This window comes from Dermacentor andersoni, chromosome 9, assembly GCF_023375885.2.
Source record: "Dermacentor andersoni chromosome 9, qqDerAnde1_hic_scaffold, whole genome shotgun sequence".
NCBI classification, from domain to species: domain Eukaryota; kingdom Metazoa; phylum Arthropoda; class Arachnida; order Ixodida; family Ixodidae; genus Dermacentor; species Dermacentor andersoni.
Window position 1 is genome coordinate 105388773 of NC_092822.1, and position 19965 is coordinate 105408737.

The following is a 19965-nucleotide window of genomic DNA, read 5'->3' on the forward strand; positions in this document are numbered from 1 at the left end:
GCTGGGCTGCGCGTCCGCAGCAGCGAGGCGCCACGGCCAATCAGCTGGGACGTCGATACTCTAGCTATCCGCCAGTAACATTATTGCCCTTGAGCCCGTGAAAGCAGTATCGGATATGATAGTACGACGTCGCGTACACATCACAGTGTTCTACTAGGGAATAACTCTAAATAATATTCTGAGCCGATGAGCAGTCTTACGGCGTCTGTTGCAGTCGTCTCGGTTCTGTCATCCGCAACTTGTAGCTTTAATTGTTTCATTTTCTCGTTGAGTTTCAGATTTGGAGTCGGAATAGAATTGTCAGATATGACGTCGACTTGTAGAGCTTCGATTACCGTGGCTGGTTTGTTTTCTGGTGTTGCTATAGTTACTTTCACAGCGTTCATTAATTTGAATTTTTCGCCCCCTCCGAAAGATCCAATCGTCACCCTTTCCTGTTGTATTATCTTTGCAGCCATTTGCAGAATACAGATTCAATAAATGTTCACTGGCTTCAGCAGTGCAATAACCAACGGCAATATCGGCCATTTATCCTTCCCCTATCCAAGCCACAGAAAAGCACAAAATTATGCGTTACATTTTCAGTTGTGCGTAGAGTAGGCGTCGTCGCTTCCACTCGCTGAGTTTGGACCTGTTCTGCCTTTTTTTTTTGTCGTACCATTCTGTACACTGATATAGCATGCCATCTTTTGCATTGCTTGTGTTTCACTCTTGCTCTACAAATATGTGCAGTGTATTTTGGGCGGGTGCATCTGAAACATGCTCTATTCTCTCTGAGAATGTCCTTTTTCTCGTCGTTGGAATGTTTCGACGAGAGACCTCAGTTACATGGTTGTCCCGCTTGCAGACCAGGTAGATTCTGTTTCCTGAGCAATAAAAGCTCGAAGTTGTTCGAAGTTGTTTGCTATTATTCCTTAACTTCGCAAGTATCCTCTCCCGTTCACGCTGTGTTTCTTCACGAAACGATATTGGCTCTCGCAGAAATGACATAAGCCTCTCCAGCTTTTTCTCACATTCTTTTCCTATTGTGTTGCTTTGCGCATTAGCTTCAATGGCTGAACTGTTTCTCATTTCTTCTTTTGACTTGAACTGCACTGATAACTCCGGTGGAATTTCTCTTCAATGCTGTCAGCAACATCTGCACGAAGCTCTCGGTTTCCACCTTCAGTGTTTTAAGTGCCAGTGTGAACTAACTTGCGCAGTTCATCAGTTTCTTGCGCCGAGGTCACTTTCTCTGCGGTTAATAGCTCGTTTATGTGCAGCTCCACTGATTGTTCACGATTTCCGCAGGCTGTTTGCAGTATTTTTATCGCATCATTATATTGATCGGCAGATCGAGCACTGAAGCTCTTCTATACCAGACGCTACCTTTCCGGTTAGAGATGCCAATAAATAATTCAACTTTTGTTCCTTGCGTATGCTACGTCTGAGGTGAATTGCTGACTCGTATTGAGGCCAGGAATGATTGCACTCCAAATCTATTCGGCCGAACTTGGCCATGTTTAGTTTATTTAGCTAAAAAATAGTTCCCTTGCGTCTTGTTCTGTGCTTGGTGAGGCCACCTGCCTTGTTCTGTTGTTCAAATCCAACTGTACAGGTTCTCGAATTCTGGACTCTATTGTACATAAGATCGTCATTATTTTCATGTCGTACTCTATTATTCTATCGAATTCAGCTTCGGCAGTATCTTCGCTCAGAAATTTCTCCATTTGTTCGCTGGCGCTCTTGAGGCTTTGGTTTATTCCCCTAACCTGTGCCTGCATTGTGAGGAACTGTTCTCTGTTAGCTCTTTCATTAATTTGCTGTTCGGCTGCTTTGATGAGCTGCTTGATCTGGGATAGAAGCGCTTCCTTTTACTTCATTACTACTTTGTTAATTTCTAGGCAGTTAACAATGATGCCTTACTAGTCAATCAGCCGTTCCGATGCTTATAATTTTCACTTGGGTCTCGTCGCTCGATCCAGGTCGATCCACTGCTCCAGCGCCATTTTCTTCTGTGCTACTTCTTTGCAGTTTGACCTTCCTTGTGAACGGGGAGGTAGTATCCTGGTTCACTGGACCATTGTTAAAACGACCGAGACCAGTGACTGCTTCGAACACGAACTATGTATTGATGAAGTAAAGCAGTACACATTCGCGAGAAGGAGCCGTTCTGTTGCTCTTTGGCTTCGAGTGCCTTGATGATGACATTTACAAGGCACTGCCATTTTTGTTAACGTGCAGATTTTCCCTTCTAATTTCTTCCTGACCATTCTTATAATTCTCCATGGTCCTTTTCGTTTTCATTCTTTGCATCGAATTCACTCTCTCTTTATCTCACTTTCTTTCGAATGACTCGTGGTTGTCTATTTACACTTTCAGTTACCCTGTACTTGGTTGCCAGCTTGCTTGTTCTTTTCATCCGTTCTGTGTCCACGCCTTTCAGGTAGATACTTATGCACTTTCACCGCCAATTTATCTTGATCCATGTTCCTGAGTTTTTCTTCAAAACTTATTTAGCTCTACGCTTTTTTTAATTCAATAACGCCCCTACCCGTGTCACTCTGCACTACCTGATTTGTGGTTTTACCATGGGTCCCCAAAGTCAACCGGCCTATTGATTTTTGGTTAACTTTCTTCCCTGGAGAAGATATCTGACTTTAAGCATAGAATGGCGTTTGCGGACGTTAGCGCGGGTATCATTACTCCTTTCCAGATTCCACGCACCAATTAATACTTATTATGACGCCAAAGTCATCTATGTTTCAGTATTGCTGCTTTACATTACCTTTTTTATTTTCAGATTATGTTGGTGGGTGCTTGAGTAAGTCATTCCATCGTCTATGTATAAGCAGAGGTATTTATATTGTTTGACTGTGGGTATGGCCTGCTGTTGAATTGACACACTCGAATTACTCGGCTATTCATCAAGAATTATATTTCCCGATTTCTATGTGCTAATTAAGGCCTATATTTGTCGCTGCGTTTCCATAGACATTCGCAAGTGTCCGTAAATCTCTTGCGGTGTCCGCTAGCTGCAAATTATCGTCCGCAAACATCAGTCCGGGGATCTTCTGTTACACCATTTGTCCATTACGCACATGGGATAAACCAAACCCCAATTCACTGTTTTCTAGTCGCCCAGCGCCCTCGACGACACTGCCATTGCGGCGGGATCGCGCATCCTAGCAAGCTTGGAGCGGCCGGTTTTCGCATCTGCCAGTTCTAGCCACCCTAACGTGACCAACGTGCCAGGCGTCTCAAACGATATACGGATTCCACGCATGTGGGAATCAATGTAAGCGAAGCGCAAGTGTTTTCCGCGCTTCACTAGCGTAGCTTCCAGCGATTCTAGCGCCCCTATTCGCCGAGCACCATCACGTGGTCAAAACGGGCTCCCGTGCGCTGCGGAGGAGCAACCACTTCGCAGGCGATGCCACCCCTCCACAGGAACCAGCCAACCAAGCGCAGTTGACAGCGGCATTGTCCTTACTTTTGTAGCTCTTACTGAATGCTGCTGGTCAAGAAGCAAGTATTCGCAGGTTTCTTCTAGGTTAAATTGAAGAATCAATGTCGCACGATGCACTGACACCTCTTGCGCTATGACAGGATGTAAAAGAACGTGCTTTTTTTTTTCTCATCTGAGCCCGGCACTGCAGAACTTGCACAATTTAATGTAACCACGGCAAGTTTACTCATAGAGTAAGCACACAAGGCATGCAGCCTTAGTCAACGTGTGAGTCTGCTACGTATGATACCAGTATCAGGGCTAAATTTATCCGTAACGCTTAAAACGAAATATGGATACACTTGAACCGTTAGAATCAATATAACGGTGCATAGGTGAGGGGAATTCTTCGCGTGGTCCACCTGTAACGCATTTAGCTCCCTTACTTTGCATACACGAAGTGTGGGACGTGACAGCGCTATGTTTGGCATATACGCATCTTTCAGATGTCGCGAGCCGTGATCAAATCGATGCGGAATAAGGATTATAGCTAATCTAGGAAAGCATAGGCGTATATTTGACGCTTTGCAGAGAAATTGGAAAGGCTCACAGACGTTCACGCCGACCGGCATATGTGTTCGTCACACGCTGCATTTTGAGTAAACATGAGATAATAAGGAACGCAAGCGTAAAATTCCAGGTTTGTAATCATGAGTTTAGCTTATGAGTGGTACTTGCCAAGTAATAAATCAGTAAAATGAAAGCTAAAGAAAAGCGCTGATGGCTTTGCCATGCGAGGGTGTCTCCTACGCGTACGCAAAGTGGCTTTCCCGCATAACTTTGGAGCCCGCGATGGCGTACCTCGGCGCAACTCTGGCTCCTTAAAGGGAGCTTATACAGTAAGTCTACTGCCGCGGTGCCTACAGCGCCATAGTCATGACACCGCATACTTTGGCCTAGGGTGTGTTATTGTTAACCCACTTCACGGGTTACGTATATCTATGACACGTGTGCGATCACCCACTTGTCGTAGTCCAGCACTGTGTGCAGCCGGTGCGCGATGGTGAACAGGGTGCACTTGGCGAAGCTCTCCCTGAGCGTCCTCTGGATGAGGCTGTCCGTGTCGCCGTCCATCTGCGACGTCGCCTCGTCCAGCAGCAGCAGCCGGGTATTTCGCAGCAGCGCTCTCGCCAGGCACACCAGCTGCCTCTGGCCAACGCTGCGTCCGGTTCGACAAAAACGGGGGCGAAACTGCACATTAGCTCTACGGCGCAAAGAAGGAATACTACGTCCAGTAATGAATCAATAGAAACTCGCCCAATTTACTGTTCGCCAAACTGCCCAATGAAGTGGTTTCGGAATCAAAGCAAGTGACCGCAGAAGTTATACGTCTGGTAGACAACTTCAAGACGACCGGAAGTAGCGATGCTTTAACAGTATCAGCTGGTACCTTTTCAGCTGCGTTGTGGTGTCGCCGTAGAAGTCGTCGCTGTCGCGGGTTATATAGCTCGTGGTCGCTCGTGGCCGAATATAATCGTTATGATGGTGCATTAGAAGGGAGAAATAGCTTTGGAACCTCAGCCGTCTTACAATACCGGCTGTTTTCATTATGCGGTAACCACTGGCCTTCTGAACCGAGATGGAAACATTCTACGCGGGTTTGTCTGTGTGCGTCTAGTTTGTGCAGTGACTTAAACGCTCTGCCTTACTGATATCAGGACCATGTTATCCGAAGGTTTACGCTTCGGTCGATTGCGCCGCCAGGAATTTATTGCTTTCCTCAGCAAATTAATGTTACAGCAAAGGTAAGTGCAAACTTGTGAATGCCAATGCAAACACGTGGTTACGGTTACATTATTTATACGATTGCATACGATCGGTACAAACATGTGGGCGGAGGAAGCCTTTCTAGAGGCTTTGGGCTGGGGGTGGCTCTGACACCTGGTGGCACTTGGCCCTGGGAATCTACAAATCACAACCCTGGAAGATGTCCTAAATTCTCGGCTCCTGCGTCTACGGCGTATACCTTCTGTGGCCGCACCTGGGTACTTATAACAAAAGACACACAATAGACACAAAAGAGCCCAAACCCAAGCCTAATGCTACAAGGAACTGATCGCCGCGTTAAAATGGATAGGCGATGGACAGCGGGCATTGAAACGTATGCGACGGCGTTCCACTGTGAACAATTTGTCCAAATTTTCTTGTAAGAAAGCGTGCTGACTGCACTGAGCTGATCTTATATTGCCCTCCAATGCTACATGTTTGCCGGAGATGCGCGCGACGTTTCTGTTGAGTTGCAAAATGCGCAAACTGTCATTCAATGGGGTACCGGTACTCAGCCACACAGTCTGCTTCTGCACTTTCTTGGGATATTTTGCGTATATTTCGCTTGCGTTCCACCAGCTCTGTTAATATTGCAGCGCCAGTTAATTAAAACGGCATGCTCTGCGAATCCTGCAGTGGTTTAAAAACGTCTGAATTATTGTACATCGAAGGTAAAGTAGCAAGCTAAGCGCACTGTACATCACCAATAGATGTGCACTCAACATCTCATTTTATTTTTTTTATTCGTTGTGACATGCAAACAGTTAATGAGTCAAATTAGGTAAGCTAGGCCGCTGTGGGCGTCAATACGTTAGAAGGATCATCAGGTTGCTTCAGAAGAGATTATATTTATCGCCCTTGCACGGTACGCGCAAGACAACGACGTGACCAAATTGTAAATATTTGAGAAGCTAAAATCCTAAAGTAGTTTTATTTCAGCCAATATTAGCCACAGTCTTCCATCATGCTAGCAACGACACAACGAAGAGTGAAAGAAAATTACACTATCCACATTTCAACGCCGTGTTATGGCGTCTTCCATCTAGAGACTGCCGTGTCACACATCAACTTCGTATAATACCCTATTTTAGCTTTCCTTTTGTAGCAGCGAATCAAATTACAAAAGCCCCGGTTTAATAGAGGCAAAATAATTCACCACAGTGGCATCAGAGCCAGTAATAAAACGAACATCTTTGATCGCTAACCCCTAAGCGAGAGTGATTCAATTATCGCAATTATCGCCATTATCGTAATACATTTACTTAATATAAAGTGTATGACACGATAAGATATGCGTGCATGCTTACGACTTCTACTGCTGAGTGACGCTCACACGACCCATTCGTGCTTCGCGGTATCAAAGACATTGCGAAGTTATCAACACATCGTGACAAGTCACTGAAGCGCGGCATTCACATTAAACTGCTACATCTTAATTTGTTTAAATCAAGTTAAAGAGGCTTTTTCCGATACTCTGGAAACACGAAGGGATAGTACGCGTACAGTTCATATGATTGTGGCGAGCGGGGGGTGCGAAAAAAACACATCGCGCACTCACTCGACACGGGCATTCACTGATCTTACTACAGCGCAAAGATGAGAGCGTAACGCTAAAGGCATTTGTACACCACCAAAAAATGCGGACCAGCAGTTACGGCTGTGCTATAGCCGCGGAATAAGGGGCCTTTAAAAATATTCACGCCGTATACCCCTCATGTGAACAAGTAGTGCCTAGCAGATGACGTGCGGTGCGATTCACACTCTCCGTGGTTCAGCCAATGCCCACCAGGCGGCGACACTGTTAGATCTCGCGGCCAATACGCATTCGGTAACTGACAGCAAGTGCGCTTGTTACAGTGTCTGTGCCAGACAGGGCTAGATGCGTTTATTTTATTATGTTATGCTACGTTACGCCAATTTATTGTTTTATTGCTGTTACGTTTATGGTTATTTCGTTGCTTGGTTATGGGTGCATGCGCCGTTGGATATGTGCCACTGGGTATGTGCCGCTCTTCGTAATAATTATTATAATCTATAAAATACATTATCACCAATCATTAGCAGTGTAATTGTAATTTCGAGACCACCGGCCCTTAAAGAGGCTTATTCCTTGCCTTTTTCTACATATAAAATACAAAACAGTTCTACTTATTAAAAGAAATGACCTGTCTACCACGGTTCCGTGGCTACTCACGCCTTCTCGCTGAACTGAACAACACAGCAGCGCCACGGAGCAGCGCTCCTCACCTGAGATTCGATCCACCATCGCCGGTCTCCAGTAGCAGTTTCTTGGAGTGGCTTGTCACCATGTTGACCAAGTGCGCCTGACCCAGCACTTTCCAAATTTGCTCATCCGAGTAGGAGTTTGTGGGGTCCAGGTTAGTTCGCAGCGTGCCCCTCAGTAGGCTTGGATCCTGCGTCAACACAGCTTGCTTGCGGAAACACGCCTAAAACGCGAAGACAAATTCGGATAGGTAAACGAGAGTGCTATGCCATGGCGAACGAGTCGGTAAAGACTCATGATTTGAAGAAAGCTTGCTCGAAATAGCGCGGACAGATGCAAAGGACGACGACAAGTCAGACATTGACTTATCAGCTGAGATGCTGCATTGTGCTGAAAAAAAAATTCCATATTATCTAGCCGAGACACCGGCAAACCATCAGCGACGCGCAGACTTTACGAATAACCTGACTTCAGGCAGGACAATTACTCACGAAGAATTATTGAAGACTCATAGCACTCGTGCCCACATAGTCGGTGACTGATTGACTGATTAGTGAGGTTTAATGTCCCAATGCAACGCTGGGGTTAATTTAATTCAGGAATAATATTGATGACCTCGAGTTCTGCCATGTGCACCTAAATCTAAGCGGGTGACCGTTTCTTTCCTTTCTTTTTTAACTTTTGTGCTCATCGAAATCTGGCTACATCATCCGAAAACTGAGCTGACAACCTCCTGTTGAGCGGTAGAGGCTATTACTGCCTACGACACGCATCTACCACAAGACAGACTTCGGTCATACGCACGCGCGCGCGCACAAGCATACATAATCTGTCATAAAACATCAATGCATTATCACCAGAAAAGGCAACTTCCACTCGTAAATTACAAAAAAAAAGGTGTGCCTTGTCGTAGTGCATTTTTGAATCGCGCGAAGAAATGCAAAGGAGAAATGAATAAAAATACCAATGCTATTTTGTGTCCATGATAAATAAGAGAGAAAAGGCGCTGCAAGGAAAGACGACTATCGGCACTTTTTCTTTACTTGTGTTCAATTCTCAAAGAAGAGCCGAACAGAGAAGCTGCGGTGGTCTCACCTGCGGAATGACGGTAATGCTACTGCGCAGTTTCTTCAGCGGAACATCCGCGATGTCGACACCGTCGATCAGTATCCGTCCCTCCGATGGCTTCAACACTCGCAGCAGCGCCAGCACGAGCGAGGACTTTCCGGCGCCGGTCCTGCCTACCACTCCCACCTGCCACGGAAAGGCAACGATGATCATACGAAGCCGCACAATTCGCATGGAGCTGCAACAGCTCTACTGCAGTGACTCTGTCTAGTTGGAATGAAGTAAAATCAGCACTTCTGCAGCCCCTCTTTTTCAGCGCAGCAGAGCTAAATTCCTCTGTGGCCTCTACTCTGCGGAAGTGGTAGAGTTCGTTTACGTTGCTGTTGATAGAGTGCATAAAGTCTAGGAAAAGCGTTACGGCTAGCAGATGCTCCACCATATTATCACTCTTACAACTTGGTGACACCCTTTGTTATTAGAGCGTACGAAAAGTATATGAAAACAAAAGGCGCACTTTCGCCCGAAAGGTGAAGCATCGATTGCGATAGCACATTAGCAGATAGCTATACGAAGTAAGGATAGCAGTTTTATCGGTCGTATAACTGGTTACCATTTGCTTACTAATTAAATTAACGAGCATGATGTCGCGTGCTCAAGCAAGCACGAACACATCTCACTGGATGACCGCAGGAACTCTCTGTAAAAAACGCTGGCATGAGGAAGTGTGGCAACAGCAGCGGGCAAACAGACCTTCGTGCTGCACTTCTATGCGAACCAAGCGACGAGAACACAGCACACACTAAGCTATCAGCACTCGGGGAACTGTGTCCCCATTGCAGATCGCTTTCAAGGTAGGGCGCGCGCGGCCGCGCCAAACGCAGTCACCGCAGAAGTGTAGCACTCCTACACCCATCGCCGTGCCCCCCTCGATGCCTTGCGCGATGGAAGATGGCCTTTCTGCCGCCTTGCCCGTGCGATATCGAGCCAACGTGGTCGGCTCACCCTTGCACGATTTCCCTCGCACATACAGCATACAGCGCGCGGCCACGATGTTATCGCCGTTGCACTTTGTACGGAACATCACACCGACGGCGACGGCATAAGCGCACTTGTAGTGTCTATATAATTGTTATCACAATAAAACAAATATGGGCGATGACTCCATGCAGCACCGAACCACATTTATTTTTATGCCAAAATGAGGTTTCAAGAGTACCGTCGTTAGTGCCCTCAAGCATGCTACCAACGCAGCATCGACGCTGGGCAGCGCCTAATGAATATAGGCCGCAAGAAAAAAAAATGGTGCGCGATGACCATACCCATCGTCTTCGATATATCACCATCCACCGCCAAAACCTTCTCGTCCTTTATGCGGCCTTGCAACAGCAAAAACTATGACAGAACTTCTGGAATTGATACCTGTTATTTATAGCCGCGTAGTAACAAATAACCCAATAAAGAAACGACAAAGCATGAAAGTGTCTAACTCAAGAGATCAGATACAATTTGTTGAATCATAAAAACTGATAAACGAGAAGAAAGTAAGCCATATTCGAAATTATAACGTAGGAAGATTGCGGAAACAGTAGAAAATGGCCGCAGCATGAAATCGGTGAGAGGAAAACTTGACACAGGACAAGGCAAGATATCTGTACTGAAAGACAGGCAGGGTAAGACCATCAGTAGTTTCCATTATATAGTAAAAGCAGCAGAATTCTGCACAGATTCGTACGATACCCACAGCAGCCATGCAACCTTCATTGGAAGTAGTGATGAACAGGATACAGAGGCTTCCTTCCATAACTAGCGATGACGTCAAAAGGGCTTTGCAAGACACGTTCCGAGAAAAAATCAGCAGGGGAAGATGGTATAAAAGTAGATTCAATCAATGACTGTGAAGATATTATGCGTGAGAAGTTTGCGGCCCTTGTTACGCAATGCCTCACGACTTCAAGGGAACAAGAGAGCTGGAAGAACGCCTAAATTTTACTAATCCATAAAAAGGGAGACGTTAAAGAATTTATTAAATATAAGTCCATTAGCTTGCTTTCAGTACTGTATAAAATATTCAAGATTTTTTTCAATTGAGTAGGGGTTACACTTGACTTCAGTTAACCTAGAAAACAGGCTGGCTTCAGGAAGTAATTAGAGACCTGCTCATGCCTTATTTTTTTTACCTGCACCCGACCCGGGCCCGCTTTATGAAGCCTGAGCCGAGCCCAGGTGGGTGACACCAATCCCAGGCCCACCCTGGGCTCGGGCGTTCAATACTAAGTGTAGCCAGGTCCCGCACGTGCGTGACCAGGCCTGGCCGGGCACGCTGGAGAGAATTTATTGATGATTAATAATATTATTCGTGCCTTGACCTTTGTAGCGGGCTATCAGACAGGAAATCCGGTGCGTACATGCCTTGAAATGTTGCTTTACCCGCAGTGAGCAAAACGAGAACAATGTGAAAGCCGGAGCAAATGTTCCGACAAGTGGACTCATTTTTTTTCAAGGAGACACCGAAAAAGACAAATCCCTTCGAAAAAGGGTCTTGTCCGTTTCATGTCGCCTTGAAAAAAGGGAAGTCCACTTTTCGAAACGTTGGCTCTGGCTTTCACCTCGTTCTCGTTTTGCTCATAGTCCTGAATTTTCATCTCTTGCCTTCCCCGTGTTTTCCCTGGGTTTTTTACCCGCAGTGGCAGCTTAGCGGTTAAGCCGTTGGGCGGCTAAGGTCTCAGACACGGGTTCGATTCCTTGCCATGGCGGCCGCATTTTGATGGGGCCGAAATGCAAAAACACCCATGTACTTAGATTTAGGTGCACGTTGAAAAACCCCAGGTGGTCGAAATTAATCCGTTCCTTACTAGGGCGTCTTTGGTAATCACATCGTGGTTTTGGCACGTAATACGCCAGAATATAAATAAAATATGTTCCTTATGCGGTACACAAAAGTCATTACAAACAAATAATGACAATAAAGCATGGTAAAAAAGTTTTACAACAAACTGTCCAAATCATAAAAAACTTGGAGGATGCTTAAGCTTCGCCTTTAAGTTAAGAGTGGAACGCGAGAGCGTTCAAAAACCCCTCGCTGCTTTTCATGCTTCCCGGCAACTGCAGCTTATGTAACGTTTACCGCGAAACGCTGGCTGCGAACGCTATGCATACAGGCGAGCTTTCTGGTAGAAACGCGGCCTCTTGTGTGGGTAGATCTCCCGTTATTGTTTCGCGCCTTTAATATTTCAGTCTCAGAATAGCTAACGTAAACGACATGCGCTGTCGGTGTTGTTTTCTATTACGTTTGTTTGTGGGCTGCCGTCCTCAAAATTGCGAAGAATAAGTAATACTATTTGGGAGGCTAGTTGGTGCATGTTTCCAGAAGAGAGTTGTAGCGCCGAAAAAGACAACACACAGCGCCTGTCCCGTCTCGCTTGCTGTATGTTGTCTTTTTCGGCGCTACAACCCTCTTCTGGAAACATGCGAGGAATAACTTTGTAAAGAATGAAAGTCAAGGTATGAGCAACTTTGGTGGTAGGGAAGGGGTAGGGTATGCGTGGTTCAAAATTTGGTCCGTAATTCTTTTTGCCGAAGCGAAGTGCTACGCCGACGCCAGAATTTCTGCGACACGCGCTATTACAAGCGGGCGGCATTAAAAGCGGATAGAAACAAACCTCGGGCATTTTCTTTAATACTCTTGTCTATACCTCACGTTGGAAAGAATAATAATTACACTCGTGATTTATAATTTGTTGCAGCGAGGTAAAAACGTTTAGGGTTTATATACGGTGTACAGCAAGCGAAATCAGATCAAATGTAAATGGTTCTTCTTATTCTAACGACGACATAAAAACTTAATCATGACGTACAATATCGATTATACTATATTCAAAGTTTCACAAGCCACGCTTCAGGCTATTCTTGATAAAAGGTTCCTCCCTTTTTCTTGAAATAAAGATAGAAAATACACTTAAAAGAACATGCAGTGACACAAAAAGATCGCAAGCGAAAACGATGCCACAAGAGTAGGACCATGCAAAGGCAAATAAAGCGCAAAAATTACATGTTATTGTGTAAATACAACAGATTGTCTAGGCTCCGCGGCTTTAAGCATGACCACCTCTCTTGTAGTTCGTACCTAGTAGAACTAAAACTGGTTTCGCTAGTTACAGATTGTACCGTATGTGTCAGCCTCAGTTTCTCGGCGTCTAATCAGCTGCAGTATATAAACGATAAAAGATAGAAATTTTTGTTTCTTTCCTAGGAACATGAATGCTCGGGTCCATTTCCTGTGCGGTTATTGTCTCGCTGGTGCGCATGCATTTACCTTGATCGTACGATTTGGTCTTATGAGGTAATTTAGCGTGCAAATCTATCTATCTATCTATCTATCTATCTATCTATCTATCTATCTATCTATCTATCTATCTATCTATCTATCTATCTATCTATCTATCTATCTATCTATCTATCTATCTATCTATCTATCTATCTATCTATCTATCTATCTATCTATCTATCTATATATCTATATATATATATATCTATATATATATATATATGTACTTATATATATATACAAACAGAGAAATTTACGAGCATATATAGCATAAATTAAAAGCTGAACAAGAAAGAGACACCCTTGCGTTAGCGCTACAATAATATAATAGTAGCGGAAGTGGTAATACTGCAATCGCAAAAGTGGTAACAGGGAAATGGTTTGAAGAGCGGTTTTTTGCATAATTAATTTTTTCTTACACGCAAAGAGTGTTGGATTTTGTGAAAAAGAAAAAGTAATGAAAGCACCTGTTTTCTATTTTTTCGCTAAGGTACGCTAAACCAGCTTTCGCACGTGTCACTTCAGCTTGGCACAGAATCCCTTGGACCACGCAATGCACAACGTTCGCGTGTGATGGAAGGCCCAGCCTAGGTCCTTTAATGAGAAGGCCCAAAGCTCAGCCCGGGTCCATCGGCTTCAAACCCGGGCCCGGCCCCACTCCGCCGAAAAACTCTTAGCAGGGACCGGCTCGGCCCGTGGCCGGGGCTTTCGAGTCGGCCTCGGCCCCTGCAGTGCTCCAGAAGGGATATTCTACATGAATCATATCCATGTCATTGATCAGTTCATTGAGGAATATGCAGAGCACACTCAACCTCTCTATCATGAGAAGCCCACAAAAAAGACACCGAGAAAAACATAGGGGAAACTACTTGCACTTACTAATTGAATAAATAAATGATAAATTATTGGCAATGAAAGTGGATGACAAAACAACTTACCGCAAATCGGGAACGATCCCACGTCTACGCATTACGCGTGCGATGCTCTAACCAATCGCGCTACAGCGGCGCGGTTTCCCCATCCACTTTCTTCGGTATTTATGTGTTACTACTAGAACTAACTAAATCGGGCTCCTCGGTTAACCCTCTAGAATCCGGCAACATTGATGCTTTCAGGTATCATGTGCAGGTTTATTGACCAGTTGCCTTCACCCAGAAAGATCACGTACTCGTGACGCCTGCGACAGAAAGGATGTTCAACATCCGCCACCAAGGTTTGTGAGTGGTGGCACTGGCTAACACTCTCAAGGTTAGTTCTAGTAGTAACACATAAATACCCGAGAAAGTGGATGGGGAAACCGCGCCGCTGTAGCTCAATTGGTTAAAGCATTGCACGCGTAATGCGATGACGTGGGATCCGCTCCCCATATCTGGCAAGTTTATTTTTAATACATTTTCATTGCCATTAATTTATCATTTGTTTAGTTTAATTAGTAAGTAGAAATAATATCCCGTATTTTTTCCTTTGTGTCTTTGTTTGTTGGCTTCTAATGATATGTGTGATAGGAGTTTGCACTATTTGAATGGAGCGGCCGAATGCGCGTGATTGCTGTGGGGCGGCGACGGACGAAGAGGAAGAAGAGGGCCGGTGTCTGGGCGGAGGTCATTGGCCTCCACCCAGACAGATTAATTGGTGGGGGGCATTCATTGGCCCAGCTTTCATAGACCACAGATTATATTTGTGCAAACATTACTTTAACCATTAAATGTACAAATTCGTGAGGTGCCTCATAATAATACGCATTCAAATTATCCAGAGATCAGGTTCGATGACATTTTCCCAAACCACGCGAAACTACTCCCTCACAGCATCTTAAACGCCATGTTGCAAGACCACCTAAGCACCCTAGAAACAAACATTATCATTGCAACAGATGTCTCACAGTGCGAGGAAAAAGCTGGCACTGGAATATTTTGTCCTGCACTCGACTGGTCTCTTTCTTTAAGATTGCCTGATATTGTGCCTATTTTTCTGGCCGAGTTGTTAGCAGTAATCCTAGCGTTACGTAAATTAGACCCAATGATTACAACGGCTGCAATTCTGACTGTCTTCCTTTCTGTATGCTCTTGCCTTACCGCTACTAATGAGTCACCCATGCAAAAACTCTTCCACTTACTAGTTCCTGCCCATGTACAATGTGTTCATTTGATTTGGGTGCCTGGCCATAAAGGTTTGTTTTTTAATGAAACTGCCGATTCACTGGCAAATGCATCACTATCCGGCCCTGTTCTTCCTATTCTACCAGTGACAACACAGATCACATAGGCACGATTTCGGATGCGATCAATAAGATTAGCCTTATCAAACCCGCATTTGACTGCTTCTCCAGAGTATAAGCACCTGGCACTTCCCTGGCATAGCGAATCCTGTGACACAAAGATGCTTGAGGTCTGCCTCACCAAATTACGCTGCCGCATTCCCTCGCTGAATTTCTATTTACACAGGTCGGGCTTGGTTCCCTCCCCCTTCTGTTCTTTTTGTAATGAGGAAGAGACGATACAACGATACACCACTTTCTTCTATCTTGTCGCCGTTTTACTGTGGTGAGAAAAAGATGGTTGGAAATACCTTTTCGAAGAATTGGCCTGGACTTGACAGAACCTGCAATTCTTTCGTTCGGAGCGTCCACTTCGGGATTCAGCCACAGGGATGCATGCTTCACTGTCCGAACATTCCTTACGGAATCTAAACGAATGCCCTGCTAAATTCTTTTCTTTTTTTTACTTTTAAATTAATTATTACTCATTCAATATGGCTTTCCTGATTTTATTTAACAGGTAATTCTGCGCTATTCAATGCTATTTCAATAGCTATTAGAAAATTTATGCTCCATATTAATTTCGAATAATCCACCCATTTTTTGGCCAATCCCCCATCGTGGGTAGGAGCCACACGCATCACAGGCTACAACAACAACAACAGCCATGCGAACTGCCTGAGCTGCCTGGGCTTGCCTTCCGAATGAGCCGAGCAGTTCGTCTACCCAAGGCCGGTGTTCCTGGGTGTGCAGCAGAACACGCCGGGCTGTTCTTGGTCTTCAACCGGCCTGCTCCACTGCTGGGCGAGCATCCGATGCCGACATGTTCCGGTACAGCTAAGCCTTCCGAATGGTCTACCCTGTGGCGGGCAGACGTCCCGACCCAGCTGTCACGCGAGTGGCACGTCGTGTGTCGGGCATCGCTGGAGGCCAGGGCGCGGGTGGCGCTCCGGCCTCCAGCCCCTGCGCCACTCGCTGCTCCAGATTCATCTTTGCGCCTCTTCGTGCCGTGAGTGTGATACCGACGCGCTATCGGACGCCTTCCTATATTGACGCTGTGCTTGACTATACCGAAACGACAGACACTGATGAAGGGAACTGTGTGTGTTATCGTGTACGTTACCCTTGTCCCGTCCCTGTGTCATTAAAGCCTCTATGTGTTCTTTGTGCCATTCCTGTGGGTTTGAAGCCTGGGCCCACATCTTCCTATCACATATGATTAATAAAAATCGGGTGCCTCGGTTAGCCCCCTTTCTTCTTGTGCAACCTGTCTATGTGGCTTTCGTAGATTATGAGAAGACATTTGATTCAGAATAGCTACCAGCAGTCATGGATGCATTGCGTAATCAAGGGGTACAGGAGGTACACGTAAATACCTCGGGAAATATACACAAACATCCGACAGCTATCTTGTTTCTCCACAAGAAAAATTGAGAAGGGGGTCAGGCAAGGCGACACAATCTCTCCATTGCTATTCGCTGATTGCTTAGGAGTATTCAAACTATTAGACTGGGAGTGCTTAGGGGTGAAAATCTACGAAGAATACCTCAGCAACCTTCGGTTTTCAGACAACATGGTCCTGTTCAGCAGTACTGGGGACGAATTGCAACAAATTATTGAGGAACGCAGAAACTCTAAGGTTATGACTGATGAATAACACGCAAAAGATAAAGGTAATGGTTAATTGCCTAGCAAGTGAACAAGAGTTCACAATCGCCAGTAAGCCTCTAGAGTCTGTGAAGGAGTACGTTCATCGAGTAAATTACTAACAGGGGACCCTGATCATGGGAAGTAATATTAAAGAAAAATAATGGGTTGGAGTGCATACGGCAGACATTTGCATATCCTGACTGGGAGTTTACCATTGTCATTGAAAAGAAGTGTGCGATAATTGCATTCTACCGGTCCTAACATAAGAGGTAGAAACTTGGAGGTTACTAAAAAAAGCTCGAGAACAAGTTCACGACCGCGCAAAGAGCGACAGAACTAATATTAGGCATAACGTTAAGAGACAGCAACAGATCGGTGTGGATCGGAGAGCAAACAAGGATGGACGATATTGTAGTTGAGAATAAAGGAAACTAAATGGAGCTATGCAGGACGAAATTAGGAAATTTGCAGGCGCAAGTGGGAATAAGCTAGCAAAACACATGGGTAATTGGACATCGCAGGGAAAGGCCTTCGTCCGGCAGTGGACGTGAAAATAGGCTGACGATAAGGGTGGTCAGTTTTTTGCACATTGCGCCGCTTCAACCGACTGGGGGCCTATGACGTAAAACTATTCCAATATGTTCTTATTCCAATCTCCTGACGTCAAAGTTGCGTAACGGCGAGCGCAAGCACCGGGCGGACACCCGCAGGGTTGTCTGAACAAAGCAATCAACCGCTCTCCTCGTTCATAGGAGGTCACTTTCGTTTGCTTTAAAAACGAATAACATTGCATACACTGAGCGGCTTGTCCTCTCTAATTAGCTGGCAAGAGACAAGGAGCACGTTCAAGTGGAGAGGGATTCGACAGGGCCGAGCGACTGCCCTGAAAGTCGATAACCGGATGAAGAGGGCGGCGCCGGCGTCTGCGATTGGTCCGCTTTCCCCTACTTAGCTTGCGGTGGCTGGCCGAAAATTGCAGTGGCAGGCAACGGAAGCTTAAGAATGACGCTAAAACGGATCCTCAGCGCAGAAGAGTTGGCAGAAGGAGGTCGTAAACGTGCCGAAAGAGCTCGAAAATGCTACACGGCCCCGCAAGAAGTTTTATTATACGCAAATAAAGCCATGCTCTCCGGCAGGTGCGAGGAGCCAGCGCCTGAGCCGCCGGTGGCAGCCATGTTTTATTCCTTTGGGAACGGGGCAGCCTGCGGCTATTCAGAAGAAAATTCAGTTTTGTTCGGCATATTAATGCATCTTTAATGCGTACGCGTCACTTTGACGGGGTGAGTTTTTGCTGTTTTGTGACGTCGCGTGAGAGGCAGGTGAAGTGGGTGCAGCCCGAAAACTTTTGACCAATAGCCGGGGGCTAATGGCGAAAAGGGATCGAATCAGAAATAGCTATTTTTGTTTTTTCGGTCAAATCATGCATATTCAGTCTGTACACGTCATATCAGATGGGGAGCTATCGCAGTTTTCGTGACGTCGCGTGACAGACAGGTGAAGTGGGGTTGTCCACAAAACATTTTGACCAATCGCGTAGGGATAATCACAGAATTGGAATAGAAAAGTTTGGAATAGTTTTACGTTATAGCGCCCTAGATCTCTGAGCAACAGTGGAAGCCAAGACTATTGTATTCGATTCATTTTTGTTATCTAAGGCCTGTTCTGGCCTTGGGAACTACGTGCACCATTGATCATTATTCTTTGGTGGCATGTTTGAAGACATTGTGTAACCGCGCTTAAGTGCGTAGTCATGTGGCACATTTCCAGATCAAACGCACTTACTTTGCAGCCAAGAAAAAATTTGTATCATAGCAGCTATTACATGGAAAGACATTATTCGAATATTTTTCAAACGGGGCCTCTACGGCATCTCCAGTGAATATGTTGCCTTAAATTAATACTTTAAAAGTTGCCTAATTATTTATTTTATTCAATTACCTAGGCTTATAGGAAAATACCATTAGTTGACCTAGAGGACAGCGAAGAATACTAAGTTGGTTGCACTCTCGTAGCTCACACATGAATTTTTTTAAAGTTGAGCACCACTTAGCTGGGATAGTCTGTTTGCTTCTGGCAATGAAATAATTGGGAGTGTGCGCCTGTTCGTGTTAGTTGTATCGTCCTTAATCTTTTGTTGCACCACAAGTCCGTGAACAAGTTGGAGACATTCTTTTGTTTGTGGAGCGTCCTGTATCTTGAAAGTACCTTGAATTAAACTAAGGACCACCCTTTTTTTTATAGTAATTTGTACTCTACTCTGACACTTTCCGAATACGAGTATCTAATACTTCACTGCGTAATTATTTTGTCCAATACCTAGTATTTTGTCTTTAATATTTTTAGAGTGTTTTGTACTTGTCTGAGCCTGGAAGCGTCAGGTCAGAGAGCTCAGTTTGGAATAGTTTGTCGTCTGGGAGAGATGCGTCTAAGCGAAAGCCGACTGTGCCGTCAGTGCCTTGCTGTCGTCATGGAAAGGAAGTAGTGAGGCAGAAATTTGGATCGAATCGGGAGACCTCGGCGTGGCTATGCTGTTGCAAAACCACACTTGCCACACAAAGGTGGCAACGCTAAGTCCGAAAGACAGCATGCGTACGTAACCCGCCTAGCCCTTCATAACCTGCTGCGCACAGGCACTTTGGACTCGGTCTTTTATTGCGTACGCAAGGGCTATAGAAATATAAAAACTGTCCAGTGACCACACAGCCCGATTTCGTGGCCGTAATATTGTGCCAGGTCATGTTGAATTAGGAAGATTCTGGAAACTTGGTTGTGCGGCCTTACTCAGAATCAGGCGAGTACGTGTTCTCTGACAGCGAGAAAAATTAGCAGTAAAAGAAAGTCAGTAATTTGAAGCACGCTGCGCAGTAGTTCTCGCCAGCTTAGTTATTTATTGGCATTATTCCCCTATTCTTTATTCATTTGCTAATTTGCCGAAAAACGTTCGATAAGGTTCAGCGTCTAGGAAGCTATGCTTTGGTTGCTTCTATCGGTAATATTAGTGGGAGAGTCGAATTACTGGCAGAGCGAAGCACACAAGCACTTCGCTGTGTTACGATAATATGTGTTTACCTTAGGCTTGCAGCTAAATTCTCTTACATTTGTGCAGCTTTCGAGCGAGGGTGATTCAAGCTGTTCTGAAGCAATAAACAACATCGCTCATAGAAGTATTTTTTTTTCGACCTTTGGGT

General features: G+C 45.2%; 1 protein-coding gene across 1 annotated transcript in view; it reads right to left on the reverse strand.

Moving 5' to 3' along the window:
* LOC126528457 (multidrug resistance protein mrp-7-like) overlaps positions 1-19965 on the reverse strand; it is a 138503-nt gene that overhangs the window by 18850 nt on the left and 99688 nt on the right. Inside the window, exons 19-21 of the mRNA XM_050176339.3 lie at positions 8574-8732; positions 7502-7668; positions 4452-4646 (exon numbers count right to left, since the gene is read on the reverse strand). Coding sequence (XP_050032296.3) covers positions 4452-4646; positions 7502-7668; positions 8574-8732 — 521 coding nt within the window. The remainder of the gene's footprint in view (positions 1-4451; positions 4647-7501; positions 7669-8573; positions 8733-19965) is intronic.